At 39.0% G+C, this 16,223-nt stretch overlaps 2 protein-coding genes across 7 annotated transcripts in view; one reads left to right on the forward strand and one right to left on the reverse strand.

The window, feature by feature from the left end:
* Positions 1 to 9,624, forward strand: part of L3MBTL3 (L3MBTL histone methyl-lysine binding protein 3) — a 77,266-nt gene extending 67,642 nt beyond the window's left edge. For all 6 annotated transcript variants that reach the window (XM_041469864.1, XM_041469865.1, XM_041469869.1 and 3 more), the window contains exons 19-22: positions 364 to 455; positions 5,055 to 5,218; positions 5,761 to 5,823; positions 8,891 to 9,624. In XM_041469864.1, the coding sequence (XP_041325798.1) occupies positions 364 to 455; positions 5,055 to 5,218; positions 5,761 to 5,823; positions 8,891 to 9,034 (463 nt within the window). In that variant the 3' untranslated portion in view covers positions 9,035 to 9,624. The remainder of the gene's footprint in view (positions 1 to 363; positions 456 to 5,054; positions 5,219 to 5,760; positions 5,824 to 8,890) is intronic.
* A 3,049-nt stretch (positions 9,625 to 12,673) lies between these two features.
* SAMD3 (sterile alpha motif domain containing 3) overlaps positions 12,674 to 16,223 on the reverse strand; it is a 34,986-nt gene continuing 31,436 nt past the window's right edge. The window contains exons 7-10 of the mRNA XM_041470007.1: positions 15,477 to 15,680; positions 14,929 to 15,100; positions 13,221 to 13,303; positions 12,674 to 12,991 (exon numbers count right to left, since the gene is read on the reverse strand). Coding sequence (XP_041325941.1) covers positions 12,674 to 12,991; positions 13,221 to 13,303; positions 14,929 to 15,100; positions 15,477 to 15,680 — 777 coding nt within the window. The remainder of the gene's footprint in view (positions 12,992 to 13,220; positions 13,304 to 14,928; positions 15,101 to 15,476; positions 15,681 to 16,223) is intronic.

A 16,223-nucleotide genomic window follows, 5' to 3' on the forward strand; every position in this document is an offset into this window, starting at 1 on the left:
CCAGCCAGGCTTTGTAGGACATGCAGCTGTATATGTGGGTTTCACTCCTCCCACCTTATGATGTGGACACATCCACTGCCTCCATTTGTGTATTTTTCAGTTTCAGTTATCAAGTCAGGTGTATTGGTATGGTTTACATGATCTTGGTTTACACTGTTCTTGAGCCTTCTTTGCAAAATTCATGTCAGTCATGCCATTCTGTGTAAGTCAGAAATAAGATCCTCTCTTTCTTTATTTTATAATGATACAGCATCATTTGTGTGGGAATCCTGCTATGTCAGTAGTATTGCTAGCAAGAGATTTTATCATGCTTAGTGATTTTTATGATGTGTTAATAAAAATTGAACATCTTCTTTTCCTCAGTGGAGTACTACAAACAAAGGACGCCATAAAGCACAAAGAGTGTGAAGATGAGGAGACAGAAAATAAGCTGCTCATTTCAAATGAAATCAAAGGTAAATTGGCAGTTCTTAATTTGTTTCAAATTAAAATCTGCAGAAGTGAAGAAGTGTGATGTCCCTTGAAATTCTCATGAAACTGTATTGCAAATTCTTTTCCACATTCACTGTCTGCGTCCAAAAATTTCGTGACAGCAATACTTTCAGCACTATGTCCTGGTTTGGGGCAAATTTGGAAGGAACTTCCAAAGGGGTGTTCCTTAAAGGGAAAAATTCAGCGGCCCTTCCCCCTACCTGTTCAGGAGAGTATCTTGTAACCATCAAAGGCTGTTCCACGAACTTTATCACAGTTGTAAGGATGAGTGCACAATGAATAGCAATATAAAAAAATCTCATTTCAATGATGTTTATCCCCTGACTTTTCAAAATAGTTTATTAAACCAGTCTGAATCGTAAAGGTACAACATTCACTTACTGCCTTGAAAATGTATTGAAAGTTAAAGCACTTAACACATTACAGATATAAAGCAAAATTAAGATGATTTACTTAACCCAGCCTCAGTCTTGTTGAGGGTGATGGACAGATTGTGGGTCCTCCTTGGTGAGACAGTAAAGTTCTCATATGGTCTCTAAAGATTTTTTCCAATGTGGACTTTTGTTCTGTTCAGTGATTCTGAGTGGTTGTATGTACAGCTGTAGCAAAACTCTTGGCTGTTCACAGATCCACTTGGACAGATTGAAGCAGCTGTTCATTAATAATTTTTATCCTCGTTGTTTAGAAAGAATACAGCACAAATCCAGATTATCAGTCTTATATTTGCTAATTTTTTCACATGGGAATCCTAGTATCTGGCTTGTTATTAGACTGAATCTGTGCATTGTTTCGGTGCAGCCTTGCTGCAATAATTTTATTAACTGATACAAGATCAATGAAAGTTAAGTGTCTTAATTTCCTGATCTTAATTCCTTGTATTTTTAGATTATTTTCTTCAGAAATTTTTTGTACAACAACAGTTTGTAAGACTTCAATCAAAATTAAGTGATTGACTTGAGTAACTGTTTCTTTAAGAGCTACATGTCTTGCCTTTTAAGTGAGCTCATCTCTGTAAAATGCAGGGACTTCTTTGAGAGTGGTAGAGCTTTCATAAAGATAAAGTTAAGGTAGTGGTTTATTTTTAAATATTAACCTGATGCATTTTTTTTAATCTTAAGACGTTATTTATCTGCCAGTACTTTTCAGATAGATCTGAGGCACTCTGGTGAGTGTGTAAAATTTGAGAGATCCCATCTGTTGTGGGAGCTGTGAAAAAGCCATGTTAGTGTTTTGAAACATGTAGTTCAGAATTTTAGAGAAAATGAAGCATTAAAAGAAGCAAGTCTCTAAAGAAAATATAAGAGACTTTTTTGTAATTTTAGCTATTTTGTTTTAGCAGGAAGGAAATATGCAGCTTTGATGTTAACCTTTGCATGATTTGACACAAAAAATTTCAAGTAGTTGGGAGCATTTTAAATTGTCTGGTATTGTTCTTTTAAATCTAAGAAAACTGGCCTGATTTTGTGAAGCATTTTGAGTTTGACAAAATTGACTGGTTTTCACCAACAACCTCTGCTTGCTAGGTTCTTGAATAGTTAGATTTAGGAATATAGAACATTTTCTTACATTGTTGTCTGGAAAAGTTGTCCCTTTTAAACACATAATGTTATGTTATTATGTTTAAGTAGGATGGCACATTTAAGCTGTAAGATGAAAATCGATCATTAAGTTCTTGCTGTCATAGCCATGGAAATCTCAAGATAAAATAATTGTGAATTTATGAGCTGTCACTGTTGGTACCTGTGCTTGTTGCCCTGGTTTTTTGACATGTCACTTACCTTGTTATTCTTCAGCCTACTTTTGCCATACTCACTTGACCACTTCCCAACTGATAACTTTATAAAATGTGTACTGCTGTCTTTCCTTTGTTTGGAGAAATATTATTTGGAGCTAAAGAACTCCACTGAAATCACTGCCCCTTCATACTAACTTTTTTTTACGGGCGTAAATCTTGTGCTTAAAAACCTTATATATGCTACGAGCTAGACCCATGCAGGAGGCAATGAGCAGTGTTAAAAGTATCTGCCACTTACCTTCTTTGAAATATAAGTTTATATTTTGTTCTGTGGTAACTCACTAAGAAGATAGAGATGAACTATTAGAGGGAAGGATAACAAGGTGGCATAAAGTAAGAAGAACAATGTAAAGGCAGGTGGGCTGATGCTGAAGCAAAATGTCTCCAGAGAAGACATGGTTTAGGTTTAGAAGTGTGAACGTTGTGCATCTGGCTGCTATCTTGTGGAGCTGGCAAGCAGATTTTGTTTCTTCACTTGAGTGGTTGAAGAACCTGTTTGTGGCTCTGTGATGGCAAACCTGTGGTGCGCCTCAAGTTACTCTTCTCCTAAATGTCCCAGCTGAGACATAACTCGGAATGTATCTCATATTTTCTATGGCCCAGAAAGACAGATTGTCTCTCTATGGGAAGCAGGGCATGCAGAGTGAGAAATACTCCAGAGCATTCCCTACTCCAGAGGGTAGGGAAAAATTTTAACTGTCTGGCATTAGAGAGATAGATTGTAGCCAAAGTGGTGTGTTCTGGACTTCCTTTTACAAGGTTACCCACACTAAATCTAAATTTCCCTTTTTTTTGATGTTGTGGTTATATCTGCCACAGGGCTAGGGACTTTTATTTTTAATTTTTTCCATCTAGTTGAGTAAATTGGCACTTTGCATGGTCCATTTGTGCTCTTTGCCTTACCTGTGAGGCAGATACTACACAGACTGAGAATGCTGCTCACTATACCTGTACCTATGTGCTGTTGTGTGCATACATATATTTAAATGCATGAATACAGGGTGTGATTTGTATGGTATTTTCTTCACACGGCATTATAGTCTGCTATTTATGTGGCACCATCAATATATTGCATGTTTTGTGAATGAAAGGAAAAAATAGCTGAACACTTAACATTTCCAACTCTTAAGAGACCTTGTCTAGAAGGAAAAGATCAGAGGGAAAGGATGGGGAGGGGATTCGAGGAAACAATTAGAAAGATACTGTTCAGTCAAATATGCTTTACATTCAGCAGAGTTGCTACCTTTCACATTCCTTTCTCATTGAGATTTTTATTAGTATAGAGGCTCTAAGGAGCATTTGTAAAACAACAGTGAAGTGTGAAAAGACATTTAGGGAACTCTCTTTGAAGAATGAGAGTGCAATGGTAGTAAAGTATTAAGGAGTCTATTTTAAAAAAATGAATGAGTGGGTTGACAGTGCTGACTAAATGGCTTAAGAGTCCACTTCAGAATAATAGGCATTAATATGGAATGAGGACAGATCTTGAAAGCAACAAAAAATTAGGCTAGAGGAGCAGAACACCACAAGTAAATGTAATAACATTCTATGTTAGGTGTGTTATAGATCAGCCCCAATGTGCTGGCAAAAATCCATAATGGGAATTTGTGCCCTAGTTGTTGGGTGCAAATGTGTGAAAACTGGAACAGTAAGGATTGGGAGAACTTGTGGTTAATAGCAACTTCGCAAAAACGAAAGTAGAACGGAACTGCAACAGAAATGAGCAATCCAAACAAAAATAGCATAGGGATTTGTGAGTAACTGCATGAACCATGTCATTAAGGAATATTAGGCATTAAGGGAATAAGGAATAAGAGAATTAAGGAATAAGGAATATTAGGCATTGTTGACTGCTCCTTAAGAAGTGAATTTCAGAGATTTTCCACAATTAGAGTTGGCAATTGGGAAGCACTTGGGCCTGAGTTCAGAGAGCAGGCATGTTCCTTTTGCATTGCCAGTGGATCTAAATGAACAGGGATATCATATGCAGTTTGACATCATTCGAGGTATGACTCTTCACTCTTTCCTGCTGCACACATCTGCAGCTGCTGCTTTGCTCTAGACAACAGCAGCATTTGTCTGAAGGCAGCCTCCCACCAGTACATTACCTTTGGGGACAGTGGGATGGGAGATCATTCCTTCCTTATGGATGAGTGAGATAAAATGCAGCACGGAGGAGTTTAATGTTATTTTCCAAACAAAACATTCAATTAAAGTAAAAGCAGAGAATTTGCAGACATTTGCAATTTTTCCTCAGAAGAACTGAAAAACATTTTTGTTGTGGATGAGCCATAAATGTTGTGTGGGCTGGAACAGCATAACTGATTCACTTGGAATTTTGTAGCAGTGCAGTGCTGCTTTTGATTTTCTAACAGCTCAACCCGAAAATTAAGTTAATTCTTGTATTGCAATACTACTATTAAATGTGAGTGTGATTTATTGTACCAAAATATTTAAAATTGTTTGACCTGTGGTGTGTTATGCTAACAGCTCTGATGGCATGGAATTGTGCTGTGTTGAAAGAGACTTCTTCCATGTAGGAGTAGTTATATTTATAGAGAGCCAATATCATGATAGTCATACTAGTGGAAGAACAGTCATGGCACTTCCAATTCTGGTATGGCATTCATGGCATTTTACTATGCAAGCAAAACTGTACAGCTTGTGTAGGGAGGCCCATGAATAGAAATGAATGTGCTTTTACCGTGACTGATCTCATCATTGACTGAGGGATTTAATTCTTGCTTCTTGCTTCCTGTTGCTGAAGATGTTGAAGAACCCAACACACAGAGGCTTCTCTCTCAGCCAGTTATCGTGTCTTCTAAGCTGCAAATCCCTGGCCTGCCCTTGCGCTGGGAACAGCAGAGCAAACTCCTTCCAAGTGTAGCTGGGATCCCAGCCAGCAAAGTTTCTAAGTGGAGTACAGATGAGGTAGGTTCCCCCTTTGTCTTCTGTCTTATTACTACTGTCTTTGATTCAGAGTTTTAGATTATCCCCATAGATTAAGAATAATACATGAGTACTCAGAGGATTAGACTCAGCCAAACCTAATGTAACTGATCCCCCAAAATGCTCATCCTGCTGCTGCTGTTCCTGGTGCATAGTTTGGATGTGGCACACTGCTTTGGAGAGTGACAACACAGTGCAGAGAGGAACTGTATGGATATGGTCAGGCTATAACACCTGATGTAAAGATTAGAGCCTCTGTCCAGGTATGTAACAATGCTTGGACAGACAGAATCTTGTCATTGCTTTACTTTCACAAGTACCTGTGACTGTTCTCTGAGGCAGTTGGATCTCATTTAATCAGAGAACAAAAGAAGCATGACTCTATGCACTTACATAAGAAGGTAAAGCACCTAATATGAGACTGTAAAAACAATAGCTAAAAAACTTAATGATTGTCAGCCTTAAAGACTATTTTGAGAAAACATGAGTCTCACTAAATCTTTTGTTGTATGCTTTGGTGGCAGGTCTCTGAATTTATACGAAGTTTACCAGGATGTGAAGAACATGGCAAGGTGTTTAAAGATGAGGTGCGTGAATTTTATTTCAAAAAGACAGAGACAACAAAGCTAGAAAGTGGTAGAAATATATATAAATTGGTAGGATAAAGTGTATGGAATCATAGAATCATCAGGGTTAGAAGAGATCTTTAAAATATTAGGTCTAACCCTCCAACCTAGCACTATCCATATCCCTCTAGCCTCTAAACCTTACCAACCAGCACCAGATTCAGATGCCTCTTAAACTCTTCCAGGGATGGTGACTCCACCACCTCCCTGGGCAGTCCATTTCAATGCCACATTGTTTAAAGTCAGATGCAAATGTATGGAAGATTAGGTTGATTTTCAGGTCATGAAATGGGAAAAAAGTAAAGAGAAAACCAGCCACGTGTCAGCCAGATGTTTTTCCAACTTTGTTCCTGCCGATTGAAATTACTTACAAACTTTGTGATTTACTACTGTTCTCTCTTGGTCTGGTTGGACAAGATTTATAAGCAAGTATGTTATTTGAGTTCTCCAGGATGTTTATAAGTAAAACAAAGCAGGACAGTGGTTCGAGATAACCATCTATTAAAACTCTTTGCGTCTTGTCTCCTCACATTTAGCTGTTAATGCTCTTCCTCCTGATACAGCCAATTAATGAATGTGATTTAACTCAGCAGGAAGTGAGAAGATCTGAAGATTCTAATGAGGTTCAAAGGAGCATGTACTCACTCTGTGAGCATGCCAGGTGTGCATTTTGGTCATCTGAGAAGATTGTTTTTCCAAAGTTGTCACTAGGAATGAATAGGGCTTTTAGATATATTAGGCATTATAAGCTAGGTTGTCTTATTTTTTTTCTGCCCAGAGGTTTGTTATTCCTGTTAATGCTTAGCTTCAAGAAGGCAGTCTGATCACAGATGCCAGAGTGATCAGGTGCTTATCCCAGCCAGACGACCTAAATGGGCAGAGTCAGCCAGCCTTTCAAGTGAAGAATAATTTTTGGTGCTTAGACTTGGGAAGGCACCTCCTGAGGAAAATGCATACAGATGGCCTTGCTAATCTCCTGCAACAGAAGTTTTCAGGCTGTGCTGTAGACTGTAATGACTATTACAGCTGCTTATCAAAGGACTGAGAGGCTGCATTTCTGGGCATTTGGCACTAGCTCAGATGTTGAGCATTTTACTGTTCAAGCCTGGATCATCTCCTATGTCACTCAGGGTGAATGAATTTAGAAATAAAAGTTGGCATATTGCTAATCAAATCAGCAAACAGCAAATGCCACACATACGCTGAATCCTTACACTTTCATTCTCAGAGGTGTGAGAAAATATTTCCCTTCTCTAGGATTCAGCCTCTCAGGCCTTTTCTGTGACTAGTAAATTAAATGTTCCCCACTGAGGTCAATGAGGTCATTGATGCAGTCTGCCCAGAGGTTTGTTATTCCTGTTAATGCTTAGCTTCAAGAAGGCAGTCTGATCACAGATGCCAGAGTGATCAGGTGCTTATCCCAGCCAGACGACCTAAATGGGCAGAGTCAGCCAGCCTTTCAAGTGAAGAATAATTTTTGGTGCTTAGACTTGGGAAGGCACCTCCTGAGGAAAATGCATACAGATGGCCTTGCTAATCTCCTGCAACAGAAGTTTTCAGGCTGTGCTGTAGACTGTAATGACTATTACAGCTGCTTATCAAAGGACTGAGAGGCTGCATTTCTGGGCATTTGGCACTAGCTCAGATGTTGAGCATTTTACTGTTCAAGCCTGGATCGTCTCCTATGTCACTCAGGGTGTCTCATCAATGAATTTAGAAATAAAAGTTGGCATATTGCTAATCAAATCAGCAAACAGCAAATGCCACACATACGCTGAATCCTTACACTTTCATTCTCAGAGGTGTGAGAAAATATTTCCCTTCTCTAGGATTCAGCCTCTCAGGCCTTTTCTGTGACTAGTAAATTAAATGTTCCCCACTGAGGTCAATGAGGTCATTGATGCAGGGACTGGCTGACATCAGTAGGCAGAAGATGCTGGTTCAAACTTCTACTATGGAAGTGAGCCTTCAGCCTGCTTCTGTTAAGATGCTTCAGCTTTTTATTTGGGGGGCCCCAAGTTCACCCACTTCAAGTTCTGAGCCCACCAAGTCTGGCTTTGTGTACGAAACGAGTAGAAAGTAATTGTGGGTTACCACATGGTGCTGTTCTGACTGCAGTGTTCCTCAACTTAGAGTGCTGGGGTGTCCTTTGCAGCATGTCTGGTTCAGAAAACTTGTTTCCTAGCCCTAGAGGAATTTAGACTGTTTTTATCTCAGGTTAGTATCTTTAAGGCTAAGCAGTGCCTCTATTTAACCACAGTTGCATTTTATGTATAGCTATCCAGCTTACACTGGATATAGATACCGAAGTGATCCAAAGGTTACATAGGAAATGTTGGCCCCATTGAAGCCCCTGAAGTGAGGACCCTGGGGACTCTTCCTCTTGGGATTTGGCACTCCTGCTGAGAGAGTGATTTGCTTACAGGAGAATGTTCATTTGTAATGTTTAGTAGAACATCAACAATACAAAGAATAAATATTCCATGTTTTGAAATGTTCTGTTTGTGTCAAAAAAACTGTTTTATTAGCCTGGCCCCTATTTTCATCTGGGATCAAATTAATTTCAGTTTGCTATTTAGTGAGCAGAGAAGTGGTGGCCTGAAGGGGATTCCAGCTCTGTAGCTGGGAGTGAGATCCAGAAGCTTCTCCTGTGGATGCTTGCATAAAAAGAATAGCTAAGATTTTTAAAAGCATTGCTGTGCTTCAGTATAGTTAAATTACACTTAATTTACCCACTTTACTTTTCAATAGGTTTTATATTGTCAGTATGAAAATGAGAACTGTTTAGATAAAAATTAGCCAGACGGTTGTTTTCGAGCAGGAAGAAGATCATCCTGTTCTCTTAGACTAACTAATCTCTCTAAAGGTTGAAATCAAAGCTCTCCTGAAAGCAGTTTGAAGTGCTTGTATTCAGCCAGCCCTTAACTTTTTCTGAAGTTGCTGGGACTTTTCTTTTCATGTTTTCTGAAACTTTTATACTGCTGCACTGTCAGACCTATTAATAGCTTTGTGTGTTTTTCTTTTAAAGCAAATTGATGGAGAAGCATTCCTGCTAATGACCCAATCAGACATAGTCAAAATAATGAGCATTAAACTGGGACCAGCCCTAAAAATCTTTAATTCCATTCTGATGTTCAAAGCTGCAGAGAAAAACTCACACAATGAACTTTGAAGATAATGGAAAATGTGCACGAACCAGCTTTCTCCACTGGAGCTCATGTTTTATTCAAAGCACAAAGACTCACTAGAAGTGTTGAGTAATGACTCTCAGAAAGGAAGAAACTTAAGTTCAGCACTGGTGGACTATTTATATTCTCCTGGAGCTAGTACACATCTGAATCCTTCTGGGAAGTGTTCAAGCTTTTGAGAAGGTACTGTGTGACAACCGAGTCAGCTGGTCTTATTTACCAAACTAATGGCGCTACTTCTCCATGGATGGTTAGGATCCCTAACTCTCTCTGGACATCAAGAAAACCTTCATTAATTATTTATGCTGTATTATATAAGGGAACGTTAATATTTTCTAAGGATTCTTGAATTGTACTTCATTTACCCATTTTACTTTTCAGAAGCTTTTACTTCATTTTATCAAAATAAAAACTGATCAGCCAAAAATTAGGCTACAGGTAGCCAGATGAGACTGTTATGGCTAATGTGTATTTGTGCCATAGTCTGAAAATGAAACACTTAATGTTACATATGTGACACTTTATGCTACAGCATATTACTTTACAGATAATAAAACTGTCTGTTTGCTTGTAAAAAAAGAAACCTTGTTGGGGTTGAAATTATAATGCTTTTTTGATAACTGAATGTTTTTACTTTTGCACGATTACAAAAAATGTTACGTGAGTTTTGCCACCAGCATCTTTCATGTATTTTATCAAAAGACCAGTATAGAGAAGGCTGCGACTGAAAAATAAAATTTGACTTCATAGAAGATTTTTTTTTATGCTGCACAATAGAGTCCCAGCCATTTACATGGAGTCTGCTACAGTCCTTCAGAACATGGAAGAAAATAGGAGTATGTTGAGGCAAGGAAATCAGCAGAAAAGAAATTACATGCAATTGTGTCTGCACTTCCCAGTCTTCAGCATAGTTACCACAACAATGGAGAAAAACTGTGCTCAAGCTAGGACTGCTACCCTGGTTTCATATTCAACAGAGGTTTGTTTTCCCAGAGGTGGGAGAATTATTTTATTCACCACTTTCTAGCTGAAAACTCTGATTTGTAAATGAATAAGGCATATGGGGAAAGGCAAAGCACAGGGAAAAGGATACTTAAATGCTTGTGGTACACCGGCACGTGCTAGGTGTAAAAAACATGCAATTCACTAGGTCATTAGCAGGCTGCAGGTGTCACCAGCAGGTACTGAGGTGAGGCAACCTCCTTTCTTGGAGGATTATTATAGGGAAAGTCGAAAAGTCGTTGCACATGGTAGATATACACACAAGATGTAAACCAGATGCACTTTATATGGGAGAAAGCCTAGCTGCCTGTGTACTGAGGACTGCTACCAAATTACTTTGCAAGAAGAGAGAGAAGAGTTGGATCAGGTTTTTTGGCAGCCCTCTGTTTAGTGCTGCAGTGGGCAGTTGCTCAGCTGTAGAACTGAGAACAAACAGAACATTCCTATTGCACAGAACTGGGAGAATGTTACATCTTCCCACAGATTTTGCTAGGCTTTTCTTTGGCTGGAGTCCTTAAGTTTTCACTCTCTGTGTCCCTTCCAGATCGTGTAGGTGACTGGTACCTGCCATAATATGAGGTGAAACAGGGTCAGTATTAAGTTGCATTGCTCTGTTAATTTCCTCCCATAGCATTGCATAAATAATATTTTTACATTTTGTTCAGTATGTGTACGTTCAAATTGCACTCTTATTGTACTACAATACAAATAAAACCTGAACTGGAGTCTCTGTTACCTTTGTGTGTGCCCAGGACTCCCAGATGAACCCAGCTGCTGCCGATGGGTGTGGTGTGGAGCGATTTCTCACTGTAGCTCAGTGCAGCCAGTGGTTTTAAAAGAGCAACTTAGCTACTGCTGTGTGCCCTCTTCCTCAGCACTTACTCCCAAAGCTCACGTCCCCCTGGCCATTACAATCAGAATTCCATTTATATCCCTGGACTTTGTCACCAGCAGCAGCTGAAGTTGCACAGACAGATTAGTAAAAAGCCAAATTCTTCTGGTTTCTTTCATTCTCTCCTTCCATGTAATTTATTTTCCCCTACCCTCTATGTCTGTCCTGTGTGTCAGGTCCACAGCCTGCAGTGATAACCAACAAAGAGATTCGCAGCTCAACAGAGATTACTTGGGGATCTTAGCACCTCCCTGAATTTTTATATACAACTACTTACAAAGTACTGTGGTTTAAGAAATGGATTTAAATTAATACTGTTTACAAGATGTAGAATAAACCTCACTTGAGCCAAATTTTTTATTCATACAGCTATCACATACAATAATGAGGACATACATAATCCTTGCTTTTATGTTCCATATGATGAAGGAGCTTCCCATACATCATCATCATTCCCATACTACATCCTATATGATGTAGTACAAAATCTACAGTCAACAAATTTACTTGGAAACTAAAACCACTCATCAGACCTACTGGATCTCTGAAATGGCATTGTTTTTTGTTTTGTATCAGTGGTAGCCCAGCCCTCACACTGGTAAAGGTTCCCTGCATTCCATGGGAACCATGTGAAGCCTATAGCAGGAGAATTTGGCCATCAAATGCAGCCATCTCCTCTCATCCTGAAGGATCTCCCACTGTAATCACTGCCTTGGAGTCACCCCTGCACAGCCAAAATTTAACAAAGCTTCTATGACCTTCCAGGCTGTGTGTTTGAGTGTTTAAGGAATCATGGTGACCACAGGTGCTGCTTTGCCTAAGGTGGCATTTTTGGAACTGGTGGGAGATTGGTCTCTAATAGAAAGCAGTATTTTAAAAAAAGCTAGTTCTTAATTAATGCAATGGGTCCTGGCTGTTGTGTGTTCCTATCACCAGGCACTTGTCCAGAGCCATGCACTGCCAGACAGTATCCCCTGGGATTTTCAGACAGGAGTTAAGAATAGAGTGTTGGGAAAGAGAAAAGGCTGTGGAAGAAGAGAGGACAGGGCTTCTGCTCTGTGTGGGCAGACAGAGTCACCATGTGGAGAAAGCTGATTTGTTCCATGGAAAAGAAATGTTCCCTCTGCAGCACCAAAGCTGTGGTTACCAATGCACATGGCAGCATCCCAGATACGTCATTCTTGCTGCTTTGAGAGCTGGTCTTAGAATCCCTATTTAGTAAATTCAGGATTAATGTTAAAACAAAATGTTTCATGCAAGAAGAAAACAGTAAAAAGTCATCATCCTGTAAATTGAAAATCAGGCCACCATTTTAAACTACTAAAATCATTATATTAGGCTCTCAGCAATCATAGCATTAGGAAGTAATGGTAATAAGTAAATGTTTAATTTGTGCCATTTCGAAACATTAATTGTATTACCATCTGAAGCAGTGAAATGCTTATGTTGGCTCATTTTTTTTTTTAATACTTACAATCAAAATATCTGATTTTTTCAAATGCTCCTTATAGAAAAATAATACATAACACATGAAGTAATCTAGAAAATTTTATTTTCTCTCGACTGCTCTGAAATCTACATTTAAAATAATGAAATTGCTTGAGTTTTAATTTTTTGTTAGAAGTTGCCAGTACAATAAAAAAAGGAGGACATCACTAAACATAGCTTTTAAATATACATACACTTTCACTAGAAAGAATGGCACAAAGGGATTTATTTTAACAAAATATCAAATGCTCCTGAGAGGAGTGCTGGGTGCACCATCAGATACTGGATGCTTGGGTGTCTCCAGCCCTGTCTTTACTGGGGTGGGCAGGGATGCTGGGTTCCTCACCTCAAAGACCAGGGACTCCAGGAAGTTCAGCGTCCTGTGGATTCTCTTTGGGCATGGGATATCAAACACATGGAATGCAGCCACCAGCGCCGCCAGAGCCATGGTGCAGTCATCCAGCTGGGCTAGCTCTTCCCTTTCTATGTACAGGGCAAACTCGCATGAATTCATGTTAAAGGGATTTTTCACTTCCAGCACTGGCGTCACTGCCTTTACCTAAATTTAAAAAAGGGTATTTCAAATGATGCCACAACATTTCTATGATGAACAGATCAGAGAATGAAGTAAGGCTGATAACAGTGCTTTGAAGTTCTCTGACCATTTCTACTCAAAGGGCAGGCTAATGTCACCTCTCCCCAGAACTAAGCTGAGCCACCAAAAGGCCAGGTGATGTGCAGGTGATAAAAGGAAGAGAGACCAAGGCTTCTGGTGCTCTGTCTCCTACCTCCTCATTCACTGCAGCAAACAGACTGGAATCATCTCCAAAGACCTCTGGCAGGAGTAAACATGCAGCAGTCATTTTCATATCTGTCAAAGGCAAGGATTTCTACTAAATTACAAAAGAAAACTTTCTGGCACTGCAGTATCATCCTGGAAAAACAGATTGCAGCCTACATAATAGTTAACAGCTCAGTAGTGAAGCTGTTGTTCAGTCCACTTTGGAGAGTAGTTTGTACCACAGTCAATATTTAGGCAACTCAGCTGGTAATGAACATTAGTGTCAAATAATTCATGGGACTCTGCTACTCAATATTACAATTCAATTTTCTTCACAATAAGTAAGTTGGCCTTTAGGCTGCTTTTAGTTGAGTTTGTGAGCTGAGTAGTCTTCCTGCCCTCACTGCCCTTCCCCAAACTCCTCTCTCCTCAGTAAACTGGAAGTCCAGGGAGTCGTGTTTCCAGAACTCTGCTTTGAAGGCTGTGGTACCAGCTGGTGCTGCAGAACCTCCTGGTACCTGCCATTCCTCTGGCTCAGCTGATAATGACTATAACATCTTTTTTGCAGGTCAGGCTTCTGGTGTCATATGCTTCACTGAAATTATCTCACTATGCATTTATAATCTACATGCCAGGTCAAGCCATTTGTGAGAGAAAAGCAGAAAAGACGTGGGACTTTACTAAGGCATGAGTCAAAATCTCTGTGGACATGCTGTATAAGAAAAGGGGAAATTACTTACTATATCCATAGATTTCCTTGGCCAAAGCTATGAAAAGAAAGTCCATAAAGGCTTTCTAGATTAGACTATTCATTGAAGAATTTTAATCTATCATGCCTACTTTTGTTTTTAATCTTAGCAAAGGAAATCCCCAGAATTTTAACCTACACTTCCTGCTTCTTTCAAAGATGACCTGGCAATAAATGGAGTGAAAGTAGGACACACGTGTTCATATGGTGTGACCTTGGATTGACATCCTGGCATTATGCCTGTTTGACAGAAAGTGAGTCTAAGGAGGACTTCTCAGAGAGCTCAGCTTGGGCACAGGCAGCGGCAGCTGGGCAGGAATGGCAAATCTGAGTGACTGCTTGAAAAGTTTGTCCCTGCACGACCACATTCCCCAGACTTCTCAGACTGAAAGAAGCTGAGTGTCAGCAGGTGTTTGCTCCCCCACAGCCAGGGTACATGGACCTCACCAGAAGCACCAGTCTGTGCCCTTTCTCCTGCAGTGTGTCTCTGCAGAGATGAAATGGTGCCTGAAATGGTTAGTGGGAACTACTTCTTTAATTTTACTGGGGTGAAGATTATAACCATAGAAACTTGACTTGTAAAGGAAATTGTGTCTTTTTTATGGGGCTATTTCTAAAGCAGAAAATTAGTTTTCTGTGGGTATTTTTAGAAAATAATAAGCACTCATATCTAGAAATACATACTTCTGCTCATCTAGCAATACTTATTTTAAGGTAATTACTTACTTTATCAAACCTGCAGTCTTATTCAGTGAAAAAAAAAGTTTCAATACTTGACTGACTTAATTTTCCTACTAATTTAGTAGCTTTTATTCTCAATGCTTCACATTCATTCTATATTTTCAAAGAAACCATAACACTTTTGAAATGTGCTTGCAGTACAATTGAAACTAGTTTAGTTACATAAGTAAGAACAATTAGCTACAACAAAACTCTGATATTCAGAGCATAGGAGATTTGTACTGACATTTCAGAACGTCTTCCTCTGTGTGCTGCTTCAGATTTTCTTGCAGCATAATGTTAATTGGATTATTCCTCACCACATACAAGGATAAAATGTTTTCTGAATAAATCTCCAGAATCTCGACTGTTTTCTTATAAATATCCATGTGTGTGAGAAGCTGGAACTCCCTAAAAAGCTAAAAGAAAAACAAGTGTTTGGTACTGCAAACCTCAAAACCAAAACTGTAAACAGTGCATGCACTTTGAAGACAGGATAAAACTAGCTCAGTTAAATAAGATTATAAACTCAAGAGGCTGATGTAATTTTTTTTTCAAAGCAGGGAAGGAATACATCAAGTAACACCAAATAGTGACACTAGTGGTATGTGTGACACCTTTAACTCAGAATTGAACTGATGAACGTTTTAAAATGGGATTAGCTTCAATATGAGTTAGATTAAAGAGAATATTGCTGATGGATACTTCAGTGGAAACATCCTATGAAATACATGTCTACAGATGTATCATATCTATAACACAGGATTCAATGTCATTATTAAAAATAGTTGTTACCTGATAAGGGCATCTTAAGAAAGGAAATAGTCTAAGAACATCTTTTAAAGGTGCCTTATCACTGATCATCTTTCTCCGTATTTCCATTGTCACATTCATTCTGTTATCCACTTCTTCCCAGTTCCTCTGAGTTTTCATATATTCTCGATTAAGCCACTTAATATGTAAATCCATTGCACTGCCTTTAAGATGACCAGGTTCTTCCTATGAAGAAATCAAGGACAGAATTGTAAAAAAATCAGCCTTTTTATCTGATTATTTATCTTTTTTAGTTCGTGTCATTTGATGTGACCTCTGTCATTTGAGTGTAGTCAAGCTCAGCAGAGAGGGTAGTATGGTTTCAGTTCCAGCTCTCTGAACTCACCCTCATATTCTAAGTTAGACTAAGGTCTGTTTTCATATAAAACTATACCTGTCAGCCAAGTCCCCCAAGCCCAAATTGCATATTTAAGGCTATTAATGAAATTCCTGTTCCTGTGTCTGGTTTGTCTCATTGTGGTTTATTGGAAATGAGTAGTCAGCTCTAACGACAACTCAGTATTTAGCAATATTAACTCTGTATTACCAAGGGAATTTTTAGTATTTTCCTCTTACCCATACAGGTCCTAAAAGCAGGACAACTAACTTTCACATTTATGCAGCTGGAATTTTTACCCCCAAGGAGACCAGCTGAACTAAAAAACCTCTTATTGAAAACCATTATTTGAGCAGTTTGACTGTTAGTGTTTTCAAAAAGTATTTTTCGTA

Source organism: Pyrgilauda ruficollis, unplaced genomic scaffold, assembly GCF_017590135.1.
Source record: "Pyrgilauda ruficollis isolate IOZ18807 unplaced genomic scaffold, ASM1759013v1 scaffold24, whole genome shotgun sequence".
NCBI classification, from domain to species: Eukaryota; Metazoa; Chordata; class Aves; order Passeriformes; family Passeridae; genus Pyrgilauda; species Pyrgilauda ruficollis.